At 37.4% G+C, this 15,602-nt stretch overlaps 1 protein-coding gene across 1 annotated transcript in view; it reads left to right on the top strand.

The window, feature by feature from the left end:
* LOC134671383 (tubulin-specific chaperone cofactor E-like protein) overlaps positions 1-15,602 on the top strand; it is a 54,737-nt gene that overhangs the window by 17,461 nt on the left and 21,674 nt on the right. The window contains exons 2-4 of the mRNA XM_063529222.1: positions 1,512-1,765; positions 2,124-2,629; positions 3,537-3,636. Coding sequence (XP_063385292.1) covers positions 1,520-1,765; positions 2,124-2,629; positions 3,537-3,636 — 852 coding nt within the window. The 5' untranslated portion in view covers positions 1,512-1,519. The remainder of the gene's footprint in view (positions 1-1,511; positions 1,766-2,123; positions 2,630-3,536; positions 3,637-15,602) is intronic.

Raw genomic sequence — 15,602 nt, 5'->3', positions numbered from 1 at the left:
ACTTCTCTCTCTTATAGACAAATTCCCCTATTCTCCTATCATAATTATGTCCTATTGTAGTCAAGATCCTACTGATTCTCTCTGATCTGTATTTTTTCTGGTCTGTAACACAATAGATAATAGCAGTTTTATTTCTATTCGGGACAAAAGTATTAAATTCTACCGAACCCGTGGAAAGCACTCCCGGTTGAGACTTTGACTTCACCTATTGAATTTACAACGTCGGAATATAGGTCGTCGTCGGTGGATGCAAATATTTTATAACTTTGCGACAGCAGTTATCTTGAAGGTTTATTTTCCAAGTAAACGTGAGGTTTTTACGATAATAAAATTAGTCTCCTAGTCAATTGTATTTAAAACATTTTAATTCATGCATCTCAAATATTTTAAATAAGCTGTTTTAAGTTTCGAGTGATCTAAAATAACAAAGATGTAGAATAGATCCTCATATAAGAAAATGCTCAAACAATTTCTGGCTAAAAGCCAAGCCACTGTCTAGGCTCACTAAACCATGTACCTATCCACAAATCTTCCTTTAAACATTTATTGACGTTGTACCACTAAGAGATATCTGGCGTATTATTTATCCCTTTTGTGAGTAATACAGCTGATATGTAGATCAAGCACGCAATCTGCAATACGAGCCCTTTAATCCCCGACATGCGCCTTTTGACATCTCTGCCCTTTTGAAAGCAATTCCGGTTTATTGCGCTCTTTCAATCAATATAACATAAGATAAGAGCTTCAATAGCAACGTTGAGATGCTGGTGTCTTCATATAATTATAAGATAACGAACATTATAACTGATAGCCGAAATTAATCTGATTCTAATATGTTGGCGCAGAAATTCTACGTTTCGTTTTCAATTATTCTTTCATATGAGTATTAACACGATGACGAAATTGAGAAAACATCCGATTTATGGAGTTTAGTGTCACGTCTCAAACCTTATACGATTAGGGCCATGCACTTTAAGCATCATGCTAAGATTGCTAAGGTTTTTTTGTTTATCACGATATTTGACTGTCACGATTCACTACTATAATAAAGAATTCAAACTCAAGCATGAAAAGAGCAAGGATTTACGAAAAGCGCACAAATTTATTTTCACTCGACTCTTCTCAAGAGAATAAGGATCGTGAAGAAAATCTATAAACCTGTTTTGTGTGGTTTCTGGTCATTAACTGCACGTCATATTTATTTGCACCTTACCTTATCATTATCATGTATATGTGAGTTTATCGCTGTACTGAAAACCCGCGACACGAATTCTTTTGCTCTGTTGCCAAATGACTCATTGCACTTCAGAATATACGATGTGATCTTATTTTATTTCGTAATACTTACGTGTGTACTCGTACCGGGATGAATTTATGTTTAGTCCCGTGCCGACTGTTACGAGTCATTTACATTAATTATTTGCATTTATACTCGTAATTAAATGCCTGACGAAATGGCCATCTTAAATTCGACGTATTAAATATTAATCTCCCCGTTTCTTCTGCCACAGGTAGCAAAATGCCCTCGCTCTTAGAAGCCCTCGAGCGCAAATACGGCGCCAAAGGCGAAGTCAACCCGTGCATAGACAATCTGCCGGTCGCCATCTTCGTCCCGAAGCGGTCGCCTCGTTTGAGCGTCCCGACGCTGCTGGTGCTCAATGACTGCGACATCGACTGCGCGGGCGACGCCTGCGTGCTGGCTGACAAGTGCGCTGATGTCGTTGAGCTGGATATAGCTAACAATAAGCTTACGGAATGGTCAGAGGTATGTCAGAATTAATTTCAAGTTGGATTGAGCGCATCAGTCGCAGCACATATCACATATGACATGAAAGGTAATGTTAACGCTTAAAACAAAGAAGCGTATATACCTTCGGTTAGGGTGTAATTGCAAAACATTCTTACATTAAAACGTATTCGCAATATACCTACCTCGTTCATTTGCAAAAACTTTCCATCGCACTCCATTTAAATATAGAAAATCTAGTCACAACATTACGTATCTAGTTATTCTTGTATTTTGCAATAAAAATGGAGATAACAGAACCGATGTAAAGTTGAATATTCTGCAAATGCAATTCCACATCACATTATTCACCAGCTTATCGCATTGTCCCTAATAGGTCTTCGCAATATTAGAGCAGACGCCGCGCGTGCGTTTCCTAAACCTGAGCTTCAACCGTCTTTCGGCACAAATCCAGGCCGCGCAAGCTCTCAACCCTCGCTGGGACAGCCTCAGCAACCTCGTCCTGAACTCCACATACGTCGGCTGGTCCAACGTGTACGCACTCCTCAAGGCTCTGCCAGCTCTCGAAGAACTGCACTTGAGCCTCAACGAGTACTCCTACGTGGACCTAAGTGGCAAGGAAGTTGACGAGAAGGATAGATGCGATGCCTGCTCGAGACTCAAAGCGCCGGACTCCTACGAACCAGTACACGAGGGCTTGAAGAAACTCCACTTCTCCGGGAACCCTATTAACAGCTGGCGGGAAATATCGAAATTGGGATACGCTTTCCCGAATCTGGAAACGCTGTTGGTCAACGACTGTCCTGTCAATACGTTGGAGCCGGATCCTTGTGAGAAATGCGGCGATGACAATGGAAATAGAAAGAGTCACGATGCCTTCCCGTAAGTATTATCTTCTCATTTTAGCGCTATCACTATCGAATCCTAAAGCAATCAGGCCAGGGTATGTTAGGATTCAAAATGTTCGTATACCAATTTACGCTGCACGAACGGAAATCCTGAAACATAATGATAAATTCATAAAAGGGATTATTACTCTGATTATTTTAGTTAAATAGAGTATACAACCTTGCTTAGTTTCAGGCTAAGTTAATTTATTATGTAATCTTGTCCTCTAATATTTACTGATATTGTTATCAGCTTAACCCTGACTGTCTTAACATTGACCTAATGAACCTAGCGCCGTAATTAGAGGGCTCGTAAAAGATGACCTATAAAACGGTTTTAATGTGGCCTGTTCATACGCCTGTGGCTTTTTAGTCTGAACAATGGGGAACAGTCCTTTGGGGATGTGTATAACATTTATTTGATTTGCTAGTCTTAATAAGTAGGTAGTTATATGAAATATGTAAATATTTGTATGCAAGTTCCCCATAAGAGAATTTAGTTACTCAACGGAGGTTGGAATAGTATAATATCTTACCTTAGATTAAAGTACCCTGCTTGCTTTAAGTTTAACGGGGCCCACTGATTAACAGTCCGCCGGATGGTATCTGCCTGTCAGTTGTTCGGAACTGTCAAAATTTGTTCTAACTGACAGGCCGATTCCGTCCGGCGGACTGTTAATCAGTGGGCCCCTTAATATTCAATCGAACATTAGACTATTACGTTCGTATTCGTAAGATTTGGTTCGCTAATAAAAATTACAAGGACTCACAGTAATATTTTGTCAGACTGATACTCATTCGCTGTGCGCCAACTTAATTTATCCCTTTTATATTAGCTAGCAACAGTAGATATATTTCGTTAGCTCATAAAAGAACTTATTAAACAGTAATTTTGTTTACAGACGCCTCCGGTTCTTGAACCTGAACAATACGGGCCTCGGTACGTGGGACGAAGTGGACAGACTCGCGCAGTTTCCCTCGTTGAAGAGTTTACGAGTTCAGGTAAGTTCGTTTGACATACAAAATTAGAAAAATTAGACATCCGCTCATGGGAGTGGCAAGAATTGACGTTTTATTATCTTTAAATCAATTCGTCTTGTCATCAAAATAGAAATACGAATCATTTATTGTCAGAAAGTGAGTAAGTAATATAAAATTATGTTGATTAGGATTAATGTATGTGTGACATCAATGTCGTTTTGAATAAGAAACGTTACAAATAGGTAAGTTTTAAAGGAATAACGTCGATCTGGGTTATTGATAGCTTTTAATTGGGGGTACCTACATGGGATATAAAAACTTTGAATATACGAAATTTGTAAAAATAATGTAATATGATGGTACAAGACCTATTATACCTTCTTAATTTGGACTGGAAAATAACTTGAAAATAATGTAAAAATATAATTCATCTTTATGCAAGTTCTCTATTTTGAGAAGTTATTCAATCGCTTGCTCAAAGCATGAAATAAGATTATAACCCATCAAAATTTGCGATAGCCAGCATCAGTATATTTTATTAGCGCCTCGGGGTGTCGTAATTTGTGCGTATGTCCCTCGGGAGCTATCGGCACAATGCAGGTGAAGGTCTTCCGGATTTAGTCGTGGCCCATTTGACTTGCGCAATTCTCGACTCCCGGGTTGTAGCTCCAATAGCTATAGTGGCAGCAATACCTAGGTCTCTTCTTCATCTTTTTCGCTCTTGCCTGATCTTAGCAAGTGTAAAGAAGATAGCGTTAAACGTTAAAACCTCAGTCGCCGGTATTACGGCTACTATAAAACGAGCGTTTGACCAATATAAGTCCGCTCTAAGATTACTCGTAATTCTTACAAATCAGTAGGTCATGTTATATTGGTTCTTAAGAATTAGACTTGTATGCGCTTACGCATCTAGTGGGAATATTACGGCCCCGGCACGCGTAATTTCGACACATTAGCTTGATCTGACGCATACGCTATAGAATATAGATTAATATAGATAATCAATACTACTTCAATTTGTTATCGAAACTTCATTATTTCTTCAGCCGGTTCGAGAATAATATTTACTGTCTACGTCTATGTTTGCATTATGATGTGACGATTTAAATGTTATATCCAATGAATTTGAAAACAATGTACTACCAGCAACACAATGACTAGGTATATGTCTTTATCGATAAAATGAAAAAAAAAAATGAAAAATGTTTATTGTGTTAAACAATACAATTTGAATACAATTACACTTGAGTCCTCCTTGTAAGTATATGTATACCTGTATCAGGAGAACCCGCTCTGTATTAATGTATTAATGTGTTTGTGTTTTGTAGTAATGTGTTTTACGATTAATAATTTGCCAGTCTAGGTAAATATTATTGGACTCGCAGTAAATAAATACTTTTACCATGTTCAGTTTCAATAAAATTCCAATAACATCCATTACGAAATGGGTAATAAAAATAATCTAATATATTACCGAGAAAACCACATGTAAACACGTTGATACGCATAAGGGCCCCCCCACATCTGGCGTCTTTCGAGCGTCGGCGTCTACAATTCTATGGCCAACGTCGACGCAACGTCGACGCAGCGTCGACGCAACTGCGCAGCGACGTCATTTTCCATAGCGCTGGACCGACGCCGACAGACGCCGACGCTCGAAAGACGCCAGATGTGGGGGGGGCCCTAAGTTGACTTGCGGCCCGATTCGTACTTTAAGATACGCCAATTATTTAATAGGTAAATCTAGAAACGATATGGATTAGATATGTCAGTGTCAAATATGACGTTTCTTCAAGCAAAAACGTCACTTTTGACACTGACACGTCTGATCCATATCGTTTCTAGATCTATTCATTGACGTATCTTAAAGTTCGAATCGCGCACTTAGGTAAACGTACGTGCACATGTATAAAAGCAACACTCTTTTCTTGGTTGGCCTTATGTCCTTGTTTTAAGGTTTATGAATTGTATGTTAACTGTGTTGATATGTGGATGATATAAAAGTCGATGAGCGCATCTACAAAGTTATTGCGTCAATTTAACTTGTAGAAATAAATATTTTTAATGTAGAGTCAACTGCGCAACTCAAAACGAGCGTAGGTATGTAGCTGACTATTGTTATTTATTATGTTATTATATTCGTCTTTACCTATTTTTAATCGATTATATTGATTTGCATTTTATGTATATAGCGTCAGTTTAACTAAAAGAAATAAATTAAAAATTTCTTCTGATATAGACGTTGTATGAAATATTTACGCAAATAAGACACAATAATTAACCCTTTAGACCCTCTAGTCCGTAGCGGCAACATACTTGCCATCATTCTTAAAACAAAAACGCATCTCTACATTAAGAATTACGGTTCGAAATCGAATGACTAGAAAGGAATGTCAAATGGTTAAAGGGTTAAATCGACTATTGTATAATATCAGTGACATTTTTCAATTGTTTATTTACAAAATATAGAATTTTGATTATATTACCTAGTAGAGTTATTTTTTATTATATATTACAGCAGCATACCTATTTTATTTTATTTGTGGTTATAGGCCTCACATTGCATATCACATACATATTGAACAGCAAGTAACTATACAAACAAATACATATTCTAGAAAACTAGGTAATAAAACCCACTCATCCAGCATTTACTGTTTTTGTTTAATTGTCTGCTTAATTTCCGCGCTTGTCTGTGTCAAGGCCGATCAATCAAACCACGGAATATAACCGGCAGTACATAAACATAAATTCAATTCATTACTAAACCTATATCCAACGTATTGCTAAGCTAATTAGAACCTTATTGGGACATGGGTAAAGATGCTTTTTCTAGCGTTTAGCGGTCGCTTTGTGACCGTCACGCGACGAAGAATGTGAAAGTAGCTTAACGAAGTGTTCCGCTGTGTAGGGTTGCCACTCGTATATTTTGTAAAGTTCTAGTTATATTCTTAATTATTATTGTATGAGTGTACTCTGGTGAGTCGCGTGGTATACTCAGATATCAATTTAATTTCAGTGTGTATCTCGCGATATTATACGAGTGTATTGAAAATTAAAATAAAACATGTAGGTTAGGTACGATTACAAGAGAATGACCTATTTGTAAATGTGACATCTGTCTTAGAAGACTTACTCTATATAGCCAGAGTTTATGTTGGTACATATACGAACTCTACGTAGGTATATTAGGCACACGCCAACATCATTGTTGTAATTAAGTTAGTTTCAACAGTAGTATCATTACCATCTGATTTCGTAAGTAACCAATTAAGTAGGTAGGTACTAAAGTTTATTAATAGTGATTTAATTACTAAGCTACGTCCCTTTTTTTAGCAAAGTTTTAAAGTATTAGGACAATTAGGTAATTATTTATTGTCCCTCGTGTGTAGTTTTAAAATAGTATCCGATCCCACTAGCATTTTCCAAATGCATCCATTCCATGCATGCATTCCATACTTGTTGCCAGGTTGGAAAATCGTACCGTCTGGCAGTGGCGGCGCGTCAAACATATTCATAGGCAAGCCGGGGCTAATTTGGCTAACATATTTCCTTTACAACTCTGCTTAAACGTCCAAAAAAAGGCAAGCCGGTGGGAATCTGCTTTTATGGACGCGCCGCCACTGCCGTCTGGTAACCCTAGCTTTGTATGGTTTTACGTTGTATTGCATCGTAGTATAAGTGATGTCACAGCTATTGACGTAAAGTTATGAAACGAACTCTTTGTTTCATGTGTAACGCGCAATTTGCTGCTAGCTATTATCTATCGGTAATCATCGTATAGGTACCCGTGTTTACTATAAATTTGTCAAAACAGATAAATAAAAAAATACGTTTTTTATTATAAAAAACCGGGCAAGTGCTAGTCGGACTCGCGCACGAAGGGTTCCGTACCATAAAGCAAAAAAAAAAACCGGCAAAAAAATGCAAAAAGAAAACGGTCACCCATCCAAGTACTGACCACGCCCGACGTTGCTTAACTTTGGTCAAAAATCACGTTTGCTGTATGGGAGCCCCACTTAAATCTTTATTTTATTCTGTTTTTAGTATTTGTTGTTATAGCGGCAACAGAAATACATCATCTGTGAAAATTTCAACTGTCTAGCTATCACGGTTCGTGAGATACAGCCTGGTGACAGACAGACGGACAGACGGACGGACGGACAGCGAAGTCTTAGTAATAGGGTCCCGTTTTACCCTTTGGGTACGGAACCCTAAAAAGGTAATATAGCGTCAATAACAAAACTGACGGAATACACCGTGAAATTTTAGTGGTTGTTTTCCCGCAACGAAATGATTCTGCTATCGATATACAGTCGATGTGTAATCTTTTTTTTAAATAATGTTAAGAAATACCAGATTTATAAATGTGTCGAACGAAACTCGAAAGTGACCTAACACCAGTAGTAGCACTGTAGTAGTACCTACCTTATTCGACACATTAGCTTGATCTGACGCATACGCTATAGAATATAGATTAATATAGATAATCAATACTACTTCAATTTGTTATCGAAACTTCATTATTTCTTCAGCCGGTTCGAGAATAATATTTACTGTCTACGTCTATGTTTGCATTATGATGTGACGATTTAAATGTTATATCCAATGAATTTGAAAACAATGTACTACCAGCAACACAATGACTAGGTATATGTCTTTATCGATAAAATGAAAAAAAAAAATGAAAAATGTTTATTGTGTTAAACAATACAATTTGAATACAATTACACTTGAGTCCTCCTTGTAAGTATATGTATACCTGTATCAGGAGAACCCGCTCTGTATTAATGTATTAATGTGTTTGTGTTTTGTAGTAATGTGTTTTACGATTAATAATTTGCCAGTCTAGGTAAATATTATTGGACTCGCAGTAAATAAATACTTTTACCATGTTCAGTTTCAATAAAATTCCAATAACATCCATTACGAAATGGGTAATAAAAATAATCTAATATATTACCGAGAAAACCACATGTAAACACGTTGATACGCATAAGGGCCCCCCCACATCTGGCGTCTTTCGAGCGTCGGCGTCTACAATTCTATGGCCAACGTCGACGCAACGTCGACGCAGCGTCGACGCAACTGCGCAGCGACGTCATTTTCCATAGCGCTGGACCGACGCCGACAGACGCCGACGCTCGAAAGACGCCAGATGTGGGGGGGGCCCTAAGTTGACTTGCGGCCCGATTCGTACTTTAAGATACGCCAATTATTTAATAGGTAAATCTAGAAACGATATGGATTAGATATGTCAGTGTCAAATATGACGTTTCTTCAAGCAAAAACGTCACTTTTGACACTGACACGTCTGATCCATATCGTTTCTAGATCTATTCATTGACGTATCTTAAAGTTCGAATCGCGCACTTAGGTAAACGTACGTGCACATGTATAAAAGCAACACTCTTTTCTTGGTTGGCCTTATGTCCTTGTTTTAAGGTTTATGAATTGTATGTTAACTGTGTTGATATGTGGATGATATAAAAGTCGATGAGCGCATCTACAAAGTTATTGCGTCAATTTAACTTGTAGAAATAAATATTTTTAATGTAGAGTCAACTGCGCAACTCAAAACGAGCGTAGGTATGTAGCTGACTATTGTTATTTATTATGTTATTATATTCGTCTTTACCTATTTTTAATCGATTATATTGATTTGCATTTTATGTATATAGCGTCAGTTTAACTAAAAGAAATAAATTAAAAATTTCTTCTGATATAGACGTTGTATGAAATATTTACGCAAATAAGACACAATAATTAACCCTTTAGACCCTCTAGTCCGTAGCGGCAACATACTTGCCATCATTCTTAAAACAAAAACGCATCTCTACATTAAGAATTACGGTTCGAAATCGAATGACTAGAAAGGAATGTCAAATGGTTAAAGGGTTAAATCGACTATTGTATAATATCAGTGACATTTTTCAATTGTTTATTTACAAAATATAGAATTTTGATTATATTACCTAGTAGAGTTATTTTTTATTATATATTACAGCAGCATACCTATTTTATTTTATTTGTGGTTATAGGCCTCACATTGCATATCACATACATATTGAACAGCAAGTAACTATACAAACAAATACATATTCTAGAAAACTAGGTAATAAAACCCACTCATCCAGCATTTACTGTTTTTGTTTAATTGTCTGCTTAATTTCCGCGCTTGTCTGTGTCAAGGCCGATCAATCAAACCACGGAATATAACCGGCAGTACATAAACATAAATTCAATTCATTACTAAACCTATATCCAACGTATTGCTAAGCTAATTAGAACCTTATTGGGACATGGGTAAAGATGCTTTTTCTAGCGTTTAGCGGTCGCTTTGTGACCGTCACGCGACGAAGAATGTGAAAGTAGCTTAACGAAGTGTTCCGCTGTGTAGGGTTGCCACTCGTATATTTTGTAAAGTTCTAGTTATATTCTTAATTATTATTGTATGAGTGTACTCTGGTGAGTCGCGTGGTATACTCAGATATCAATTTAATTTCAGTGTGTATCTCGCGATATTATACGAGTGTATTGAAAATTAAAATAAAACATGTAGGTTAGGTACGATTACAAGAGAATGACCTATTTGTAAATGTGACATCTGTCTTAGAAGACTTACTCTATATAGCCAGAGTTTATGTTGGTACATATACGAACTCTACGTAGGTATATTAGGCACACGCCAACATCATTGTTGTAATTAAGTTAGTTTCAACAGTAGTATCATTACCATCTGATTTCGTAAGTAACCAATTAAGTAGGTAGGTACTAAAGTTTATTAATAGTGATTTAATTACTAAGCTACGTCCCTTTTTTTAGCAAAGTTTTAAAGTATTAGGACAATTAGGTAATTATTTATTGTCCCTCGTGTGTAGTTTTAAAATAGTATCCGATCCCACTAGCATTTTCCAAATGCATCCATTCCATGCATGCATTCCATACTTGTTGCCAGGTTGGAAAATCGTACCGTCTGGCAGTGGCGGCGCGTCAAACATATTCATAGGCAAGCCGGGGCTAATTTGGCTAACATATTTCCTTTACAACTCTGCTTAAACGTCCAAAAAAAGGCAAGCCGGTGGGAATCTGCTTTTATGGACGCGCCGCCACTGCCGTCTGGTAACCCTAGCTTTGTATGGTTTTACGTTGTATTGCATCGTAGTATAAGTGATGTCACAGCTATTGACGTAAAGTTATGAAACGAACTCTTTGTTTCATGTGTAACGCGCAATTTGCTGCTAGCTATTATCTATCGGTAATCATCGTATAGGTACCCGTGTTTACTATAAATTTGTCAAAACAGATAAATAAAAAAATACGTTTTTTATTATAAAAAACCGGGCAAGTGCTAGTCGGACTCGCGCACGAAGGGTTCCGTACCATAAAGCAAAAAAAAAAACCGGCAAAAAAATGCAAAAAGAAAACGGTCACCCATCCAAGTACTGACCACGCCCGACGTTGCTTAACTTTGGTCAAAAATCACGTTTGCTGTATGGGAGCCCCACTTAAATCTTTATTTTATTCTGTTTTTAGTATTTGTTGTTATAGCGGCAACAGAAATACATCATCTGTGAAAATTTCAACTGTCTAGCTATCACGGTTCGTGAGATACAGCCTGGTGACAGACAGACGGACAGACGGACGGACGGACAGCGAAGTCTTAGTAATAGGGTCCCGTTTTACCCTTTGGGTACGGAACCCTAAAAAGGTAATATAGCGTCAATAACAAAACTGACGGAATACACCGTGAAATTTTAGTGGTTGTTTTCCCGCAACGAAATGATTCTGCTATCGATATACAGTCGATGTGTAATCTTTTTTTTAAATAATGTTAAGAAATACCAGATTTATAAATGTGTCGAACGAAACTCGAAAGTGACCTAACACCAGTAGTAGCACTGTAGTAGTACCTACCTTATTCTTTCGAGTGAATGGAACAAAATAACCTAAAAAGTAGTTCCATTTATTTTTCCTTCACACATTTTACGTGCAGTTAGTTTGCAGATCCTTAAAAGTAAACATAACAAGTTAAGATCAAGCTTTTAATGATATGATCAAAAACTGAAACAAACACTTAAACTTCCCGATACCGCAATAATTGTTCGAACTGCAATCCGCCACGTTCAATACACAATCACCTCTGCCCTGTGCATGTGCTGGCGTTTGAAACTGCCCGTGGTTAAGCAGCCGCTGTGTTGCGGCGACAATTGTTCATCCGTGTGGAACTTGGAGGTTTAAAATCCCCCGAAGACGCAGCGACTGTAAATGGTCCGGTACGCGTAAAGTCGCCGGGCGGCGTGGGAGTCGTAGTTAGCCCTAGCGTACAGCTGCACCATCGCGACGTACTCTAAATTAGAATATTCGTAATGTCGATCCATTTTACTAGAAATAGCAGTGATGACATTGACAGGATCTGTTATCACATTAGTTTAATAAGCGAAGAGGATGTAATTATTCGATTTACCAAAGTTGACACAACGTAATGGCAATCATCAAACTAATAAAAAGGTTTTATTTCAACTGTTAATCGTGAAGGAACAGTCTAAGTAAATTTTAATTTCAGTTGTCAAACAGTAAAGCACTCTAGCCTGTTACACAGTTTAAAAAAGTAACATGTGCTTGTTTATTTGTTTATCTGTTTACAATATCGGGAACTGTCGTCGACTTGCAGTTTTAGTGTGTTACTATTGTTTTTCGCTTGTTCGAGTTTAGGTTATTTTTTTGTATATATTTTTTTTGGAAAACAGTTTATTTATAAGTTTGTCTATCATAATTCGAAAGTACTACCGATAGCAAATCGCCCTGCCGCGGGAAAACAACCACTAAAATTTCACGGTGTAGATAGAGTCCACTCGACAACACTCGAAACTGGTGCCTAGACAATTATTTTTGGCTGCCATTTTAACTTTTATTTTTATAGATTAGTTGCGTGGATCTCTTCGATATGACTAGGACTATTTCGAGCATTCCAAAAATAATCCTAAAATATGTTTAGGAAACAGACTTCATTATATCCATGTACAAAATTTAAAAAAAAATGTTTAGCCGTTGTTTGCGTGAACGAATACACAAGCATAGTAATACACAAGAATACACGCGATGGATTTCGTATATCGGAATTATCGGATAATTCCAAAAGTCAGATGAAAACACTCCATTCATCATCATCATCATCATCTCAGCCATAAGACGTCCATTGCTGAACATAGGCCTCCCCCTTATGGGGGGTGAATGCCATAATCGCCACGCTTGGCAGGCGGGTTGGCGATCGCAGTCGAGTACACCGAATTTGAGGGACGCTGCTGTCCGTCCACCGGTAGTCTTGGACGTAGTTTAAGGACATACCCGGGTCCCACTCCATTCAATTCATTATTAATCAGTCCCTTTTCAAAATTATCCGACGTTTTACACGTCCCAAATTACCCGTTATACGCCATACTGCACAAAAAAGCGAACAAAATGCCAGGAACGAGATCCATTGCTAATACGCTGTGCCAAAAATAATAACCGAGGTTAGTCTATTCACGGCCGCTCCATCGGCCAGCTTTGGCGCCGTCGCCATTTTAACCGTTGACCTTCCATTCCTCTCAAACTCTTCCGACCACAGACAAAGTAGACAAACTACGATTTCTTTCTTTCACAATCGTATTGCCAGAGACAATTTGATGATTAAAGCGACCGCAATGGTCATTTGTAAATTCAACAGATCTGCGTTAGGTAATTGCGGATTTGTTAATAATTTAGTATAATGGGAGACTTAAGTATGTATGCAGCAATGTAGTAACGTTTTGTAGAATTCATAGAGCAAAGAAGAATAAAATCGCAAGCTACTTTAGCAACTAAGTATAACAAGTAACGGGCATGAAACTGCTTGAATGATGATTAAAATTAACTAATACCTCATATGCGTGAAAATATTCATTTACTTTAGCTTGGCGGATATGGTTTCTGTGGTTATTCCCACAGAAATATGAATATAAGGTTATTCCCCAAGTAAGAACCTAAATAAAGACTTAAATAATCTTACAAAGACCTAAAAAAATGTAATGAATGCTATACAAAATCCAAGAGCTAGTTTTAGAATCAAATAAGCTACTCAGCGTAAGTCTTGTCTTGATCCTTCCAATTAAAGGAGTTAATTAAAAAATGATAGTAGGCGTTAAAAAGATCGTTGTCTATACTTATATAAATATTGAGCGTGGACACAAAAAAACATAGGAGGTCAAAGAACTACCTCGCTTATGTCACATTTACATTACTCACATTAAAGCTCTAACTGCACACAAATACCTAACGAAAATATATACATACATTGATCTGATCATTGTAGAATGAAACAATAACAGGAAAGATTTTTGTTTATATTGTGATGATTTTTCTTTATTTTGGACAGAAACAATTCTCTTATTTTGTTATCTTGAGTGATTGATAGGATATTTTAAAATTGACCGGCTGGCTGCCGGATTGGTCTGACTGATACCTCTCATCCCTAAAAAGGGTTAGGGAAGAATTGACACTAGTTGCTTTATCGTTTGATATCCACACCCACTGGATGGATGGACATGACAACCAACTCTGAATCACGCGCGGATAGACCCACTGCACGGATATGATGGATGTACCTATTTGCCAACGCGACAACGTGATAAAGACAGTGTCCGTCTCTTTCGATCGCGTGGTGTTAAAAAGTGACACGTATTTTTGTAGTATCTTCAATAAAACAATTGTTAATCCTGTTCTTGTATTTATTTCTGTAATATACTTCTTCTTAATATTAGTTACATTTATATTGTTATTGGCACGTCCATCAGTTTTGCGTTGAGATAGGTAAGAGAGAGCTGTCAAAGTGACAGCCATAGATAAGATATTTTTAGGAGTACGTTCATAAACGTCACTCCGCTACAATTTTAATTAAAAGGCACAGCTAGTGTATTTTTAAAATTGGAAAAACACCGGTACCTACCAGTCTGCATCGGCCAGTGAATCATAATACATATCATGTCATATCATACATAAGACGAACGCAACGGTCGCTACACCTACGCCTTCTGCGCGGCTCTTTGTTTGATCGAAGCTAATGCACAGTTTGTGATGAGGTGTTGTTTGAGTTCAACTTGGTTTCTAATGACTTGAGAAAATAAGGATAATATATTGTACCTACAGTCCTACGCTTTGGAGATATACATTTTTTTAAATATGAACGTGTAGGATTATACCGTTGTTTTAAAAATTGTAAGCGGCAATTGCTCCGTCCCACTAACCCAGGGTCAATCGGTTAAACCGTTAACGTGTCAAATTGTACCTACCTACTGGTAACCATGGTAACTCCAGGTTTAACCGCTTAACCTAGGATAGTGATTGATGGCGGTGGCCCTAAGAGTTTCTTAATCATTATGTCATAGTCATAGTATTTTATTCATAAACAATACAGGATTGTGTTTGAAAATACATTTTACACATACACTTAAAACTAAACATGAGCTGCAAATAGTTATTTACGATACAAGTGCGTAAAAGAGAAAATTCGAAACGAGTGGCGATAAATTAAAACACAACCGAAGGGAGTGTTTTAAATCGACACGAGTTGCGAATTATCTATTCGCACGTGTATCGTACGTTTTACAGTACATATGGCCCTTTAAACTTTTGACATCGCACGAAAAGTGCTATTTTACCCACTAGTGCGGAAAAATAGGATCATATGTACTGTAAAGATCATTTTAATGGCAAATTAGGTCGTACTGAGCAGCTTTGACTATGGGACCAACCCCAAAATCACAGAACATATTTATGCATCCGGGCTCGTAGTCTTGCTAACATGTTTGTATAACATCATCAAAGTCAAAGTGGAAAGGGCACCGGGAACGTAAACCGGCGAAGTAGAGCAAAGCATTCTATTCTAACTTGCAGTATTGCACTCCTACTAGCCTCAGGTCGACATGACTGCAATTTCTATTGTCGCGGAGAAAGGGCAATAATGTAGT

The sequence above is a fragment of the Cydia fagiglandana genome, chromosome 15 (assembly GCF_963556715.1).
Source record: "Cydia fagiglandana chromosome 15, ilCydFagi1.1, whole genome shotgun sequence".
Classification (NCBI taxonomy): Eukaryota; Metazoa; Arthropoda; class Insecta; order Lepidoptera; family Tortricidae; genus Cydia; species Cydia fagiglandana.
This window is presented reverse-complemented; position numbering and strand designations above follow the sequence as displayed.